Genomic DNA, 15,103 nt, shown 5'->3' with positions numbered 1-15,103 from the left:
AAAACGAACACAAGAGTATAGCTTAGGTCGAGGGCTACTTGAATTAATGTCAATTTTCCTTTAAGGGCTACTCAACGGAAGTCAACATGCAAGCTAACAAAATGAATGCAAAGAAACCCCACCACATGGTTCTTTTAAGGGGGTTTACCTTAAAGGAAAAGGTGATGCAACAAGCACAAGTTCAGGCAACTCAACAACAACAGCAACAACAGGTTCCACAACAACAACCGCAACAGCAACCTCAGCAGCCACAACAACGTTCACAACAAACACAACAGCAACAATTTCAAATACAACAGCAACAACAACAACAACAACAACAGCAGCAACAACAACAACAACAACAACAACAGAAGGCACATATGTCCCAGCAACAGCAACAGCAGCAACAACAGCAACAAGTCCAATTACAAACACAGCAACTTCAGCAGCAACAGCAACAACTGCTTCAACAACAACAGCTACAAAAGCAGGCTCAACTTCAACAGCAAAGTAAGTTTATCCGGTCCCTTCAGGGTTTCGTTTCTAAACAAACCCTTTTTATTGTATATGATAAATGTAGCAAGAAAAAACTAAACAATATCATTCCTTGCTGGAACTTCATTTTGGTCAAATATCAGTCAATATACAACGAAAAATGAAATCATAATTTCTCGTCACTTTTGATCCGCAACTGGGATTAATTTTCTGCTCAGCTTGGGGCCTTACGTAACCTTTTTATAATCTGGAAATTATCAGAAAAGGTTTTAACTTTTTGAGCTATCTTGACATTTTGTGAATTCATACCTTCAAGGTCGAACGGATCTCTGTACATCTTTGAAAGTATTCAAAAATGTTTAAGTATAGATTAGATTTTTTAATAAAGAATTCAAAACTCTGGCAATTTTTGCAGTCGTTGCAGTTTTTTCTTAACATAATTTAACTTTTTGATATCAGATGTCAACGCACACAATACTGAGCAGATGCAGACAACACAGGCCCAGCCGCAACCAACAACTACACTTGGACAGGTAAAATTATGTTTAATAAAAGCTGTTGGTTGTATTGTATTCAAACATAGCAGACGAAGAAGGTGGTGGATGGTGGATTGTGGATGGTGGATTGTGGATGGTGGATTGTGGAAAGCGGATGGTGGATTGTGGATGGTGGAGGGCGGATTGTGGATGGTGGATGGTGGATGGTGGATGGTGGATGGTGGATGGTGGATGGTGGATTGTGGATGGTGGATTGTGGAAAGCGGATGGTGGATTGTGGATGGTGGAGGGTGGATTGTGGATGGTGGATGGTGGATGGTGGATGGTGGATGGTGGATGGTGGATGGTGGATTGTGGATGGTGGATTGTGGATTGTGGACGGTGGATGGTGGATGGTGGATGGTGGATTGTGGATGGTGGATGGTGGATTGTGGATGGTGGATTGTGGATGACGGATTAAGAATGTGGGATGGTGGATGGTAGATGGTGGATTGTGGATGGTGGATTGTGGATGGTGGATGGTGGATGGTGGATGGTAGGTGGTAGATGGTGGATGGTTGATTGTGGATGGTTGATTGTGGATGGTGGATTGTGGATTGTGGATTGTGGATGACGGATGAAGGATGTTGGATGGTGGATTGTGGATGGTGGATTGTGGATGATGGATTGTGGATGGTGGATGATGGATGGTGGATTGTGGATGGTGGATGGTGGATGGTGGATTGTGGATGGTGAATAGAAGCAGGGTCTGAAAAATGAAATGATGTCAAGTAGGTGAAAAGGACTAAAGTCATGGTTTAGAGATTTGTTTAGGGGTTGGAATTAAAGGAAGGTAGGTAGAGTAGTGGCACAAGGTTTAGGTTATTAGTAGATCAAGGTGGAGAGGAGATACAAGGATAGGGATTAAAAGATACTTCATTAATTCAGTGTTTGCTATAAGAAAAATTTTATTTTAAATCTTAATTTTGGAGTCAAACATGAACTTCGGAAAAGTTTTTTTCTTAATTTTATTGTTTCCATTTTCTGGTTTGTATTAATAAATTCATCTTATTGTATTCATTTCTATCCTAATTAGCGGAGCTTTTTTATTAGAACCTAATGTGTAATGATTTGTTTTATATCATATAAAATTTTTTACAATCCCTAAATTCACGTTTTAATCCATAAACATTTTAAACATCACATTTTGGAGTTGCAACTCTTCTTATTGCGAAAATTCTCGCTGGAAAATTACCAAAGATTTTTAAAGATCGTTTCAGAAAACTAATAGTGCTATTAAAATAATCGCTAGATGTTTGTGAATGAATTGTTCAAAGCAAACTATTGTTTTTTATCGTCATTTTAATTTCTTTATTATTTGTAGCGAAGAGTTGCGTGGACTGGCGAGCTGATGTGGAAAGATGTAAGTTGCCATTTAAGCTAGTTATCTATCTGAGTTTTTCTGTTCATTGAAGGCAAACTTTTCCTTTTTCCATCTAGCTCTTTTTCAGACCAGTATTCCTTGCATTTTTTTGTTCATGTTTATTGCGTAGCAGACGACATTTAATTACAAAGAAATTGTAACCGGCTTGTTTGTCTTGAACCCCCTTGGTATTTTCATTTTTTGTGCCTAATTCTCTCGAGGTTGTCCAAACTTTGGCTAGAAAACCCATGGGACAATCAGGACAATAGAAAGACAATCAGTTACTGCTTGTTTATTTTTTGGGTCGGAGCTGCAAATGGCTAACAAGAGTGATTGTACTTACGTTGATTTAATCAGGTAGTACATAAAAGCTGAGGAAAACAGTTTTTACTGAAGTCGTTACCTAAGTGGCGATGCCTAACTCTAGAACTACAGAACTTATATATACGACACAAACATTAATTAACATAAGTTAGCATATGTAGTCCAGTCTTTTTACACTTTTGCTCAAAGCACACAACATTTTCTTAAATTCTTTTACTGAATAGTTTGACCTTCAAATTTTATAATCTAATTGATTTTGAAAATAGCTCTGTGTACACCATTTGATAAGAGAATGAATTTGTCTCGTAGACCCAAACAACCAATTCTGAAACGAAAACAGAACGAAAAATGTCCTGTAACATCACCGTCGCACAGGATGATACACTGTGAGTGATTTCTCTGTTACCCTTAGCAACGCTGAATTTATGACGCATGCGCTGATTTGTAGATGGTATTTGCATAGAAGCAAACAACGGGCATTTAAGGCAGTCTGTCTCCTATTGTGCTCAACTTTATTTTCACGGGAGTGAAATTCACGCACCGTTGAGCTTGGTCAATAATTAAACGATTTAAACCAATCAGAGACAACATGTAATCCAGAGCTTTTGAATCAAATGGCTGTGTTCCCGTTGAAGTGAAGCTGTGGCTAGAAAAATTTTGTTCCCTGTTTGGTTTTTGCGACAGATATTACAACAGCGAAAGGAAATGACTCTGTTATCATCAGTCCATTCCACTAATTAAATCTTATTGCCATGCCCGAAAGCTTTTTGCTTGCAGTTTCAATTGTCGTCTACTACCGCAGCTAGGCCAGCCAAATCCATTAAGGCGGGAAGACCTATTGTTCATATTAGCCAATTATTGAGGGGACAGACTGCCTTTAAAATTTGTTTTCATTGTCCATACTACGTGACAAAAGAAGTTGAACTATTCCATCCTTTCCTACAGAAAATGTTGAATTAAAAGGGGTGGCCTTGAACACGGGGCTTTTAAGCTTTTGTTTTCCCTAAGTTTCATCGTTTTTATAGCCATAAGTTTGTTTGGTCTGTCCATTTTCACTCCATCAAAAAAATTTAACCAATAGTAGATAGAGATTGCCAAAATAAAATATTTCAAAAACAGTTAAGAAACGAATTTCCAATTATAAGCAGCGATTATACAATTTAACAGCTTTAAAATTGAAAACAATTCAGATTGCTCGTTCTATTTTCCCATTAAACAAAGATATATCAGAAAGTTTATCGTATTTTTCCGTTTAACAGGGACACCTCTGAATGGCCTAAAAAGCTCATAATGAACCTGGTTCCACAAGACTGGCTGGTAAATACTTTGTGTTTTTAGCAAACTTCATCTCGATCTTCCTCACTTTGTATTGTAACATAACCAATTTAATGGGGGGACAACAATTTTTCACCACAACGTGAACTTTTCTTTAAACCATGACCATTACATGGCAAATACTCATTAAGGCACATGCGGTGTTTCCATAAGATAGGGAGGGAAAGCAAACAACAAATTGGATCATGAAACGAATCGAAGTTGAAATATCTCAACATTTGAATGGTTGAGTGCTGTTTTCTCATAGCAAACCTCCCTTCTATTCAAAGGTGCCTTGAAAATAGGTTCGTGTACATTATTTGCCCTCTTTTCGTCAGCTGCCGCAGGACCATTATAATGCTGAACGATAGCTAGGCCTAAAGACTTTCTCAAGGATGCGAAAACCTTTATCACCTCGTAGGGAAAATCAATTCAGAGACGAAGCAAGACCTAATTATTTCTTTCCTTTTGGCTATAGCTGTATAGTAACGAACAGTCAAACGTTTATTTTTCATAGTATTATGGTACCTTGAAGTTTTTTCATACAACTGGCGGCTTTATTGTATAATAATTCTGTGCATTAGTGGCTTTTTGAAGATACATAAAGACATTGGTCTGTCAATTCTACACATGGCATAATGGCTAACTTGATACCCACTATCCTTATCATTGTGATATACATTTTCACAGGCGAACCTGAGCACTTTGTTGCGAGAATCAAAGACCGTCTACTTTCATTTTTCTGACATCAGCGACCAAGCTAGCCTGCAAGCAATGTACAGAGTGATGGCACCCGACCCCGCCAATAGGAACAGTCATAAATTGGTATGTCTTTGCATTTTATTCAATTTAATCTTTCAGATATGTATAGCCAAATCATTTACAGCATTCCCGTAACTTCTGGAGAGATGAGAGATGTGAGAGGGCTTTTGGAACCTTCCCGAGATAATCTTATATAAAAGATTTTGTATAACATTCCTCTTGTTTGCTGTCTCGACCATTTTTCTACGTCATCATTCAACGCCCACCCAGTCACAACTTCTAGTTATGGGACTGTTTTTAGTAAAACCCCTGTACATCGTACAAGACAAAACGGTATAGGGTCATTCCTGTTGTCATGGCTTTTATTCTACGATCGTTTATATCAAAAGGACTTCTGTCATGAGATTTCCAGTTTGTTGTTTAGAAGAATTGGATCGGATAAAGGCTTGAGCTATTAATTAATACCTGAAATGTGTCGTTATGACATTATTTAGGTGTCAATAAATGACTTGGAGAAAGTTGCCATGAAATTTGCTGGATATAATCAATCATGCTACTAGTCATTTAAATGATTGTGAAAAAGGGGTTGAACTTAGTACAACACTCGTACCAAGTTTCACAGCGAAACATGAAGATCATCCTCTGCTCATTTTTTAGCATCTGCGCACACGCTCGAAAGCAAGGCTTGCAAAGCTTTAATAGCTACCGTACACAAAAACGAGGCTATTCCTTATTTGGCAATTATTCTACGTGTCGCAAATGAAATCCACAAGCAAATTTAAACATGAAGAAAAAAATTTGTTTTGTATCCAGGGTCTATATTTGTGCGTTACAAGCATTGTTATATAGTTCTAACTAAAATGTTCTGTAGCCCAAATATGTTTTGTATTCCAACAAGAGTTCCCTCTAAGTCCATTTCTTTTAACATCCTTGTCACTTTCATTAAGCATTTTAGAAGATTTTTTGTTGAATTACCGGTTGGACTCTTATGATGTTATGCAGTGACGAACCGTTTCCGAACTTCAATGACGAACAGTTTCGAGGTAGTCAAATGTTTCACTGTACCATATCTGAACAATTTTTTTGCGGTACAGAATTTGAAAATGGCTTTGAAAAGAACAAACATTTTACAACATACTAAAAGCTTTTTCGTCTGACACCCCTCGGAGCATAAAACGTCAGAATAAGGTTCCGAAAGAACACGATATACCCAGTTGTGGATCAAAATAAAAATACTTGGAGGTAAACTGGATTTGTACCATATCTGGAAGGTAAACTTGATTTCGCAAGATAGCATATAGACTCGCATTTGCAGTTGGCGAAAATCAGTGAATAATCTCCCATAATGAAGATTCTGTTTTTACTTGCTTGAGTTTTCTTTTTTGTTGTTTCTACAGGAGGTACCAATTTTGGAATTTTTGTTAGTTTATTAGAGTATGTTTGATTTTTAGATTTTTCGTGCAGCCATGTTAAATCAAATTTTTTAATTTTAGGCTGGCTGTATCTTCCTGCAAAATGGTGCCAGTGCAGCTGCTAATTCTTCGCCCCAAGTTTTATTGCTCATTTTCAATCCAAAGCGAAAGGCCTTTGTTGGAGTGATCCCAAAAGATCAGGTCAGTTTATTAAAGTTACAGATATCGTACAGTCGTATGTTCAAAACCTCAAATAGCTGAAAGATTTAATTTCTTCATACCCAGGCAGAGTTCAATAATTTGGCAACAAACATGCCCCGTAGCCAGGTTTAGGCCTAATTCGCTCTTTTTTACTATCACCCAGAAAAATGACAGTGCTTACAGTTGCCTCTGTTTTTAAATGTCAAGGCTCGTTTTGGGTTTCTAAAAACTTGTTAAATATGCTTAAATCTAGCTGCGAAACACGTTTGTTTTCAAATTGTTCATTGACCACTTAAGTATGGAGGATTTTTCCCTTAGTGAGTCAAATATTTTGAACTTATATTTATAACCATCTAATTATATTATAATCACATATTTATAAACAACTGGAATGTTTTATCTAGATAAAGTTTTTTGTTAGTGCCATCGCTAATCTCTGCCTTTGCAAGTTTTTGTGTTGAGCTTTCTTTGACAATTTTGAAATCCCCTGATATTATTTCTAACTTTTGCCTTTGATTGTTTGATAAATTCAAAACCTCTTGACGCTGAGCTCAGTCATAATTTCTAAAAGAATTGTAAAATCAGGATTCCCATGATATTGCGCCTTACCGTAAAGTCCAAAAAGCAATTGATTCGAAAATCCCTTGACGGTAATTGGCCATGACAAAGTTATAATTCCAGGGATTTCATTAGAAACTGGCAACCGGCGAAAGTCCGCCGCTTACCCAACCAACCTTCGCCGCCTACTTTCAGTGGTGGATTTAAGGGGGGCAACGAGTTGAAGCAAGTCTGGCGCCCCTTCTTTGGTAATTGCGCGCCCCTTTTGCAGAATGGGAATCAGGTGGAAAGGTTTTTGAGACCGATAGGTTAATTTGCTTCAAGGATTACCTAAGTTAAGTTGTTTATTCTGAAAATGGATCTAAAATTGTTGTATACATCGTACTCTCGTCATCAATTTTTGAAAATTTTTCAGCGCCCCCACTATACTACCGACTGCCCCTCCTTCAAATTTGCTCTGGATCTGCCCCTGCCTACTTTCACCCTCACTTTAGTAAGACTGCACAAACCCCGGTAAACCTATAAGCGCCTACTTTTAAATGTTAGCCTTCTACTTAAAAAGATAATGAAAAACCTACAAGTCCTGAACGTCTAACCTTCAAATTTCAAGCAACTAGCGCAGAATCACATTTGCTGCATACCCCTGCTAAGATTGTAAACATGTAAAGTTAATGATAATTTTCTTTTTTTAAACTCTTTTCAGACATTAGTCTCATTCAACATTTTTTTCCAATTCGGTTTTGTATCTATGAAATTGAAGTATGAAATATGGTGTTTATTATTGCAAGACATATAAATTTCTTTGATTTTTGAATTTTTCGCCTTTCATAATTATTTTTGAACATTTCATCCTGACATACAACTGTTTTAATAAAATCTTATACCATTTCAGACCACATTCGTTGCTTCCCTCAAGGTACGTAGTATTTATCTATATGCGTTTATATATATAACTTTCCAGGATGCTGAATTTCCGTCAAAACATTTTATAAATAAGTTGCCTTTCGGTATCAAACCATCAAACCTATCTTAGCGTTTTTAAAAGTAGACTGAAGAGTGGTTTGTCCTCCTCAGCTTTCATACTTATGTATTGTAAATGTCTTCTAAGCTTTAAATAAATTTCTTTTTAATTTTTTTTATTTTAAAGTTGTATACGGCACTCAGTCAAGCTGTCCTCTAGACTGACAGGGTTACTGTTTATACTTGTTTTAAAATAAAATGGAATGAATTATGATTATTAGGAGTGATTTTTTTATTTTTATCTTAATAATTATGACGTTTCATTCATTGAATCATTAAATTGTCTTTCCAGAATTCTTAATTTCAACTCTCTTCGAGTTTTTTCACTCGATGTTAAACATATTCAACAGTTTTTAGCAATATTATTTTTCGCATGAATTGCACACTATATGCGTTGCCGCTTTTCAATGCCCAAATATTTTTAAACAGAATTAAATGCAGTGAATTAATGAGCAATCCCTTTTTTGTTTACAAATCTTTAATTTTTTTCTCATTTTCCCAATGCTTTTTTTCTCATTCTCTGTAGATTTTGATAGAATTTGAATCAAATTGTCATCGTTTTGATCTATCAACCATACAATTTCATTTTCATGTAAATACATTTTTTCAATCTTAGAAAACTATTAATGACTTCAAGATGAAGACGAAGCAGCTTCCAAAATTTGTCCTTGGGGTATGTGTTTGGTTTTTCAAGCTCTTATGATCAATGGCGTAACGGAGGCATCTAGGCCCTAAGGAAAAACTGAGATGGGTCCCCTATTTTGGACTGCAGAAGAGAGCTCTTTGCTGCAAGAAGGCATCTAGGCCCTAAGGAAAACCTGAGATGGGTCCCCTATTTTGGACTGCAGAAGAGAGCCCTATGCTGCAAGAAGGCATCTAGGCCCTAAGGAAAACCTGAGATGGGTCCCCTATTTTGGACTGCAAAAAAGAACCCTATGCTGAAAGAAGGTCCCATCCAGCGCTGTAGAACATGTCAAAGACAATATCAATTTTAAAAATTTAAATTTTTCTCGTTAACCTGGGGAGCTGATTTAAAGGAACCTCAACTGTAGAACTTTAGAATGTTTAAGCATGAGGTGAAATTGAGCGAAGTCTGAAATATATAGATAAAAATAATTTGGGGGTAAGGAACCAAGGTGTCCTTAACTGCGTTACGCCAATGCTTTAATCTGGCTTTGATTGTGTGTGATATGGTGTATGATATGCCATTCGAGGTGCCTTTGAGTTAGGGTAACAGGATAAACAATATTTTGCGACAATGCCAACTGGTTTTCAAAAAGACACAATGGATATAATGCTGTAGTTAATTTTTATTCAAACGTCTTGGGATCTTACCAAAGGTTTAGCACACACAGAAGCCAAGAAAAACATTTTGTATAGCCTCTGTTATTGTCATAGCATTTTTTTAAGTTAACGTAGTTTTGAAAACCGTAAGTCAAGTCACGTGGTATTAACTTTTTGTAGCAAGCCTCTCATATGGTGCAGCCAGCAACAACAGCAACGACCGTGAACCAGCAAGTAAGTTGTTCATATTCTTAACAGCCAGATAACTTGGAATTTGAAAGGCTGGTTACCAAACATATGCGAGAGACCTCCGGTTTGTGAAATCGAAGAAGTTGTTCAAATACGGACAGAACATAGTTATTGCACAAGAAGGGCTTTGTTTTTCGCCTTTTATTGAAGTCTTTTATAGCATGCAACTTTTATAACTGCTTGCTCAAAGGGCCTATCTGGCCAAAATTGGCCAATCTAATAGAATTGAACCTGCTGATCATGAGTTTTTTAGATTTCGAATATTTTGTATACCAGTGATTGTATTTCGACATTTGAGCTCAATTTCGTCAAAAACATTTTCGCGTCAGCGACACTGTGGCGTCAATTTGACGGATGTTTTTTGCATAACCTCGCCGTTGTATATGAATCCACATCGGGGATTCGACGGGTGGACACTTTCACTGATAGAAGTTGCAGTCTTGTTGCACTTTTTTAGAGATTCTACTATTTTTAGAGATTCCCAATGACACTTGACAATGTTTCAGTTATTCGTAAATTTTTTGCTCTTCATTTCTAGATGCGCCAGGTTGGTGCCACGACAATCCAAGGGGCGACAATAGCTACCTCAGCTACTCAGCTACCAACCCAAACCATGGCACTTCAAACGGCGGTAAATTCTTAGTCTTCATTCAATATTACGGAATTTGATAGTTTACTTTGTTATGTGGATTTCCCTAACAGGGCCTCCGACGAAGGGGGGCCGGGGGGCCATGGCCCCTCATTTTCTTCAAAACAATAGAACTTTTTTTAAAAAAATTTGTGATGATTGTTATATTTTCTCTTGATCGAGTTTTCATAGATCGAGTTTTCGATCTATGTTCCGACGTTTTAAACTCTGAAGAGTGTCAGACGAAAAGCTTTAGTTTACTAAATGTTTGCTTTTTTCAAAGCCATTTACAAGTTTTGTACCACCAAAAGATTGTTTTTCCTTAGTCTTTGCTATGTTTCTAGTTTGTCATTTTGTTTTCTTTCTTTCAGAGACTGGTGAACTTCTCTCAAGACCCGGGCTCAGTAACAAACACTCAACAACAGATTAATTTCAGTCGTAATCAACAGCTACAGGTAGGCCCAGTTCTCATACTGTCATTTGCCCTTCAGCCAAGCCACAGCTAGGCCCATTACATCCGCCTATGGCAAGCCGTAGTGTACAAAAGGTGGTTGAAAAGGAAACCATACGTTGAGATTTATATCATTAGGGTCCAGAATTATTGACATGTGGTTGAAATCGTGATTGTTAGTGATCAGTTATTAAAGTGTTGCTTCAGTTCTCCTCCAATAGCCTTGAGTTTCAAATCACAGTGTCTGAGTTCTTCGATTTTGTAGTGTCTCAGTTTTTTCGCCATTACGTTATGATTCACAGTTGGATCCCGTTCGTACGCCGAGTAACTCAGACTTATACAAAGTCAAACTGATTTTCAACTCCCAATGAATTTTCTTACCTCATTCAAGTCAAAGGTCGTACCCCGGAAAAGTCGGACTTTTGCTAAGTCAAGTCAGTTCCTTACCCCCTTGACGGCCCAACTTATAGGTATTCAACCGTATTTTCGCCGCATCCCATGTAGAAATGGAATATCGCATTAAATTGTTTTGCTACCATTTTAAGCAACCATTTGATTATTTCTTCAAATATTTCATGATTCTAATGAAACTCTGTCAATTTCATAGCTCATTTTCACCCAATAACTCTATCTTTGCTACGATGCTAAATTTAGGTGTTTCCATGGTTGGCTCAAGATTAGAAGAAATACTTCCGTTGTCAAAATATGCAAACGATCTTTTGGTGGTACAAAACTTGAAAATGGCTTGAAAACAGCAAACATTTGAGTAAACTAAAGCTTTTCGTCTGACACTCTTCAGAGTTTAAAACGTCAGAACATAAATCGAAAACTCTATGCTAGGATGTGGATCGATATCTACATAACAGGGCCTCCGACGATAATCTTTTGTTATGGGTGTTAAATTTTCTCTTGGCCCCCTTCCACTTTTCAACCTTTGTCGGAGCCCATGCATAAGCACATAATACCTCAACTCATTTCGAAGTGTTTGTTAACAACAAATTACAGCTTCAAGAGATGGTTGAGTCCTCTAGAAAAAATAACAAAGAGGATCAAACTCAACTTTTTGGATATGTCGTTCAAGGCCCAGATTCTTCTTTGGACCGTACTCTAACTTTCTTCATCATAACATTTTACCTACTACTTCTACCATATAGACATGGTGAATCTGAATCTCTATGGTGTTGACGTTTGTCTATTTGCTATACCTATTCATCTTTCTTTGAGATTGCTTTGCATACATTGTTACATGCGTCTTAAGGGTTAAATTCGCTTCAACCCAGGTCGAGAACCCAAGCGCTGTTCTGAGACAGCTACTGAGCAATCGAACCGTCATGCAACAGCAGCAGCAACAACAACAGCAGCAGCAGCAACAGCAACAGCAACAACTGACTGCACAGCAACAGCAGCAGCAGCAACAACTGACGGCACAGCAACAATGGCAGCAGCAACAACGACTTCAACTAATGCTTCAGCAACAACAGCAGCAGCGACAATCTGCCTCGCTTGCTTTAGTTAACGTTGCCGCTGCCCAGCAACAGCAAAAACAGCAACTACAACAACAGCAGCTCCAACAACAGCAACAGCAGCAACAGCAAATACAACAGTTGCAAGTGATACAAGATGACCCAGGGACATTCCTGGAATTTCTGTCGCAGTGATGATTTTCATTTAAGTATTGTCCAAACTAGAGAATTATTTTCCAGTTATTCTTTTTTTTGAGGTCGGGGCTTTAGACTGGAGTAGAAATACATTTATTCAATTATAGTTCACTTGTATCAGGCCTATCCAACAGCTAACAGGGAGTTGGGGGGGGGGGGGGAGTGGTCAAGTTTGTGAGTGGCACCTACTATTACACACTGTTTCCTCGGCCAAAACAACTCATTCGTCATTTAATGCAAAATAAGACCCTAGTTTTTCAATAACAAATGGCAGTTCTCAATATGACTGCTTTAGCAAATGAGAGGATCCTGAAGTGGGTAGGTTTGTATCTTTGATTTTTAATCCGACCAATGGTTGGAATATGTTGTGGCTAAATGAAGAACAGTATTGTATAACTGACGCCGTTTGTAAAGAAAATTAAGGAGGCGATACTTGCATCTCAAATTTTGATCATTTTGTAAGAGGGTGAATTTCCCGTTCCCATTCTTCATCATCAGAATTAGTTTATTGTAGCGATGTTGAATACATGTTATGCAAAAGAGGAAGGGCCTAGACATTTTTTAAGGGTGCATTGTCTTTCAACCCACTCCTGCAAAAGGTATTATAAGTGTGTTTCTGATACAGCTACGTTTTCTGGGTTTGCTTGGCTTTGTCAAAGACTGCAGAAGCGGGGGTGCTGATGGGGTTTTGGCCCTGGCAAAAATGTCCAAAATTTACTTAAAACCACACAAAAAAATTACTTTGCTCTTGGTTTATAGGAAGTTTGGCCCTCATAAAACGTTTACGCCCCCTCCATCTGTAATATGCTCCGCGTTGTCGAGACTTAAGTGTGGATAAATATTTCCTTTTTGAATGGAGGAAGTTTTCAATTCTCTCTCTGAATTGTATTTCCATTATTTGTGAAGAACACGCAGGCTAGGTCACTGTTAAAATTAGTTTTAGCAGTCGGACAACCATGAAAAGTTTTATCGATAAAGAGTTAGATATTGGCAGCGTATTTGGCCCTAAGAATGCGAATTTTGGTGGTACATTTAAGGAAAATATCTTTGTTATTAGGCTTTTTCTTTTTTGCAATTTTTCGTATCTTGTGTGCCGTGGAGCTGGTATAGAATCATCAACATAATTTTAATATTTGCATTTAAACGCTAATTTGAAATTAGTATTGTGGGTATTGTGGGTATCAAGTACACCATCTTCCTGTTAATTTAGGTATAACATAGAGAAGAAGAAAGGCATGAAAATTACAGTCATCGATTTATTGTATCATCAAGATAAACCTTGCCTGTTTAAGCCCTTGGCTAATTGAACTTTCGATTGAGCAGCATCCAACATGCTTGCGCAGTGAAATATTGTATTCGTTTGGCCACTTCCAAATACGCAATGCCGAAAATCATCGAGCAAAACGTTATACTTGATGCTGCTCAATCAAATGCTCAATGCGCTCTTTCACGGCTTAAGGAGACTCCTGGGGTAGTTCGTCGACTTTCTGCCATGTCGGTGATCTTGCAATGATACATTCAACCAGGCAGTGTATTTTCTGTTCAAATAACCAGAAACCCTAGTCGGCCCTTTGTGGAATACTCACGTAATTATATGTTAGCGTCCTGGGCTTGGTTCCTGCTCCAAAGAACAAAAGATTATATCGTCGTCTATTCAAAGATTTTATTTTGAAGGCTCCTATCGTTCTTATCAGATATCACCCATTCTATTCAAGAGGCTGTAGTGCCTATTGAGACGGGGGCAATTGCCATATTTTGGCAATAGCAACCTTGAAGTACTCCTTCTTTATGTGCATCTAAAGAGCCTCTGTTGCATCCCCCTATCCAGCCAGGAAATTTTCTCTCCTACTGCCCCAATTATACCTACACAAATGCCCTCTATGATGGAGGTACGTATAAGTGCAACTAATATTTGTCATTTTTGTGGTAGAATAGTGTTTATGTTAAAGCCTGTAGAGGTGAAAGTATTACAGTATTTATTGTGCGTGTCTTTTTAATGTATTGTCAGACGTCGAGGTAGTAGCAATTTCAATAACGTATTCAATCTTTATATGTCAGTAGCTACAATTTCATCTTCAATACAGCTTGAATTTTTACTTGCCTGTCTTATCGAACTACATGGATAGATACAACACACGTTGATGTTCCTATTCATCAACAATACTTGATAACATTTACAATAACGTCACTATCTGATCGAAAGCGATAAAAGAACTCTCGAAACTTCTTTTCAGCTTTGTCAGTGGAATGCATATCTTTTTTTCGGAATTAAATCCGGGTTTTTCACCATTATATAACTTATTTTGAACAGGTTGGGAATGAAGGAGAATTTTAATGCGAATGCAAGGGCGAAAATACAAGAATAAGAAGTAAAGATCAATTTAATAAAGTATCCTCGCAGCTAATTTCCCTTGGAATAGGCTAAGCCTTTTAATTCTGGGTTATTAATCATATTTGACATCGCGATTTATCGTTAAGAAAAATTTAGTTACGTCAGAATTTGCACTCTTTGGGGAGAATTTGCTCTTAAGCGTGTAGAAATTGTCCAGAATTGACCTTCATATAAGTATTTTTTGGAACTATTTAAAATTTTCAATCTCTGAATTGTTCAAGGCAAGTCAATAACAGATTATACGATGCTGAAGTGCAAGCACAAAGTTACATAGAATCGTAGCATTCTACATTTTTAGTATACGGATAAAACATGGAAATTGAAGCTTCGGAATGAATTTTTTTCACGTAATCGACTAGAAATTTGAACCCTATTCTTTCTTGCTCACTTCCTTACATACAGGGACCGCAGAAGCGAGGGGGCTGAGGGGGCTGAGGGGGCTTTAGCCCCCCAAAAAATTTCCATAATGCACTT

General features: G+C 37.6%; 1 protein-coding gene across 1 annotated transcript in view; it reads left to right on the top strand.

Annotated features, from left to right (window-relative positions):
* LOC135687561 (mediator of RNA polymerase II transcription subunit 25) overlaps positions 1–14,316 on the top strand; it is a 21,846-nt gene extending 7,530 nt beyond the window's left edge. The window contains exons 9-21 of the mRNA XM_065204152.2: positions 66–492; positions 937–1,010; positions 2,338–2,376; positions 3,010–3,086; positions 3,960–4,017; positions 4,705–4,839; positions 6,270–6,389; positions 7,840–7,863; positions 8,584–8,640; positions 9,432–9,485; positions 10,039–10,131; positions 10,500–10,583; positions 11,860–14,316. Coding sequence (XP_065060224.2) covers positions 66–492; positions 937–1,010; positions 2,338–2,376; positions 3,010–3,086; positions 3,960–4,017; positions 4,705–4,839; positions 6,270–6,389; positions 7,840–7,863; positions 8,584–8,640; positions 9,432–9,485; positions 10,039–10,131; positions 10,500–10,583; positions 11,860–12,237 — 1,620 coding nt within the window. The 3' untranslated portion in view covers positions 12,238–14,316. The remainder of the gene's footprint in view (positions 1–65; positions 493–936; positions 1,011–2,337; positions 2,377–3,009; positions 3,087–3,959; positions 4,018–4,704; positions 4,840–6,269; positions 6,390–7,839; positions 7,864–8,583; positions 8,641–9,431; positions 9,486–10,038; positions 10,132–10,499; positions 10,584–11,859) is intronic.
* Positions 14,317–15,103: the final 787 nt, after the last annotated feature.

The sequence above is a fragment of the Rhopilema esculentum genome, chromosome 20 (assembly GCF_057945365.1).
Source record: "Rhopilema esculentum isolate cy_ngs chromosome 20, ASM5794536v1, whole genome shotgun sequence".
Taxonomy (NCBI): domain Eukaryota; kingdom Metazoa; phylum Cnidaria; class Scyphozoa; order Rhizostomeae; family Rhizostomatidae; genus Rhopilema; species Rhopilema esculentum.
Note: the sequence above shows the minus strand (reverse complement) of the source record. Positions and strands in the feature narration are given on the sequence as shown.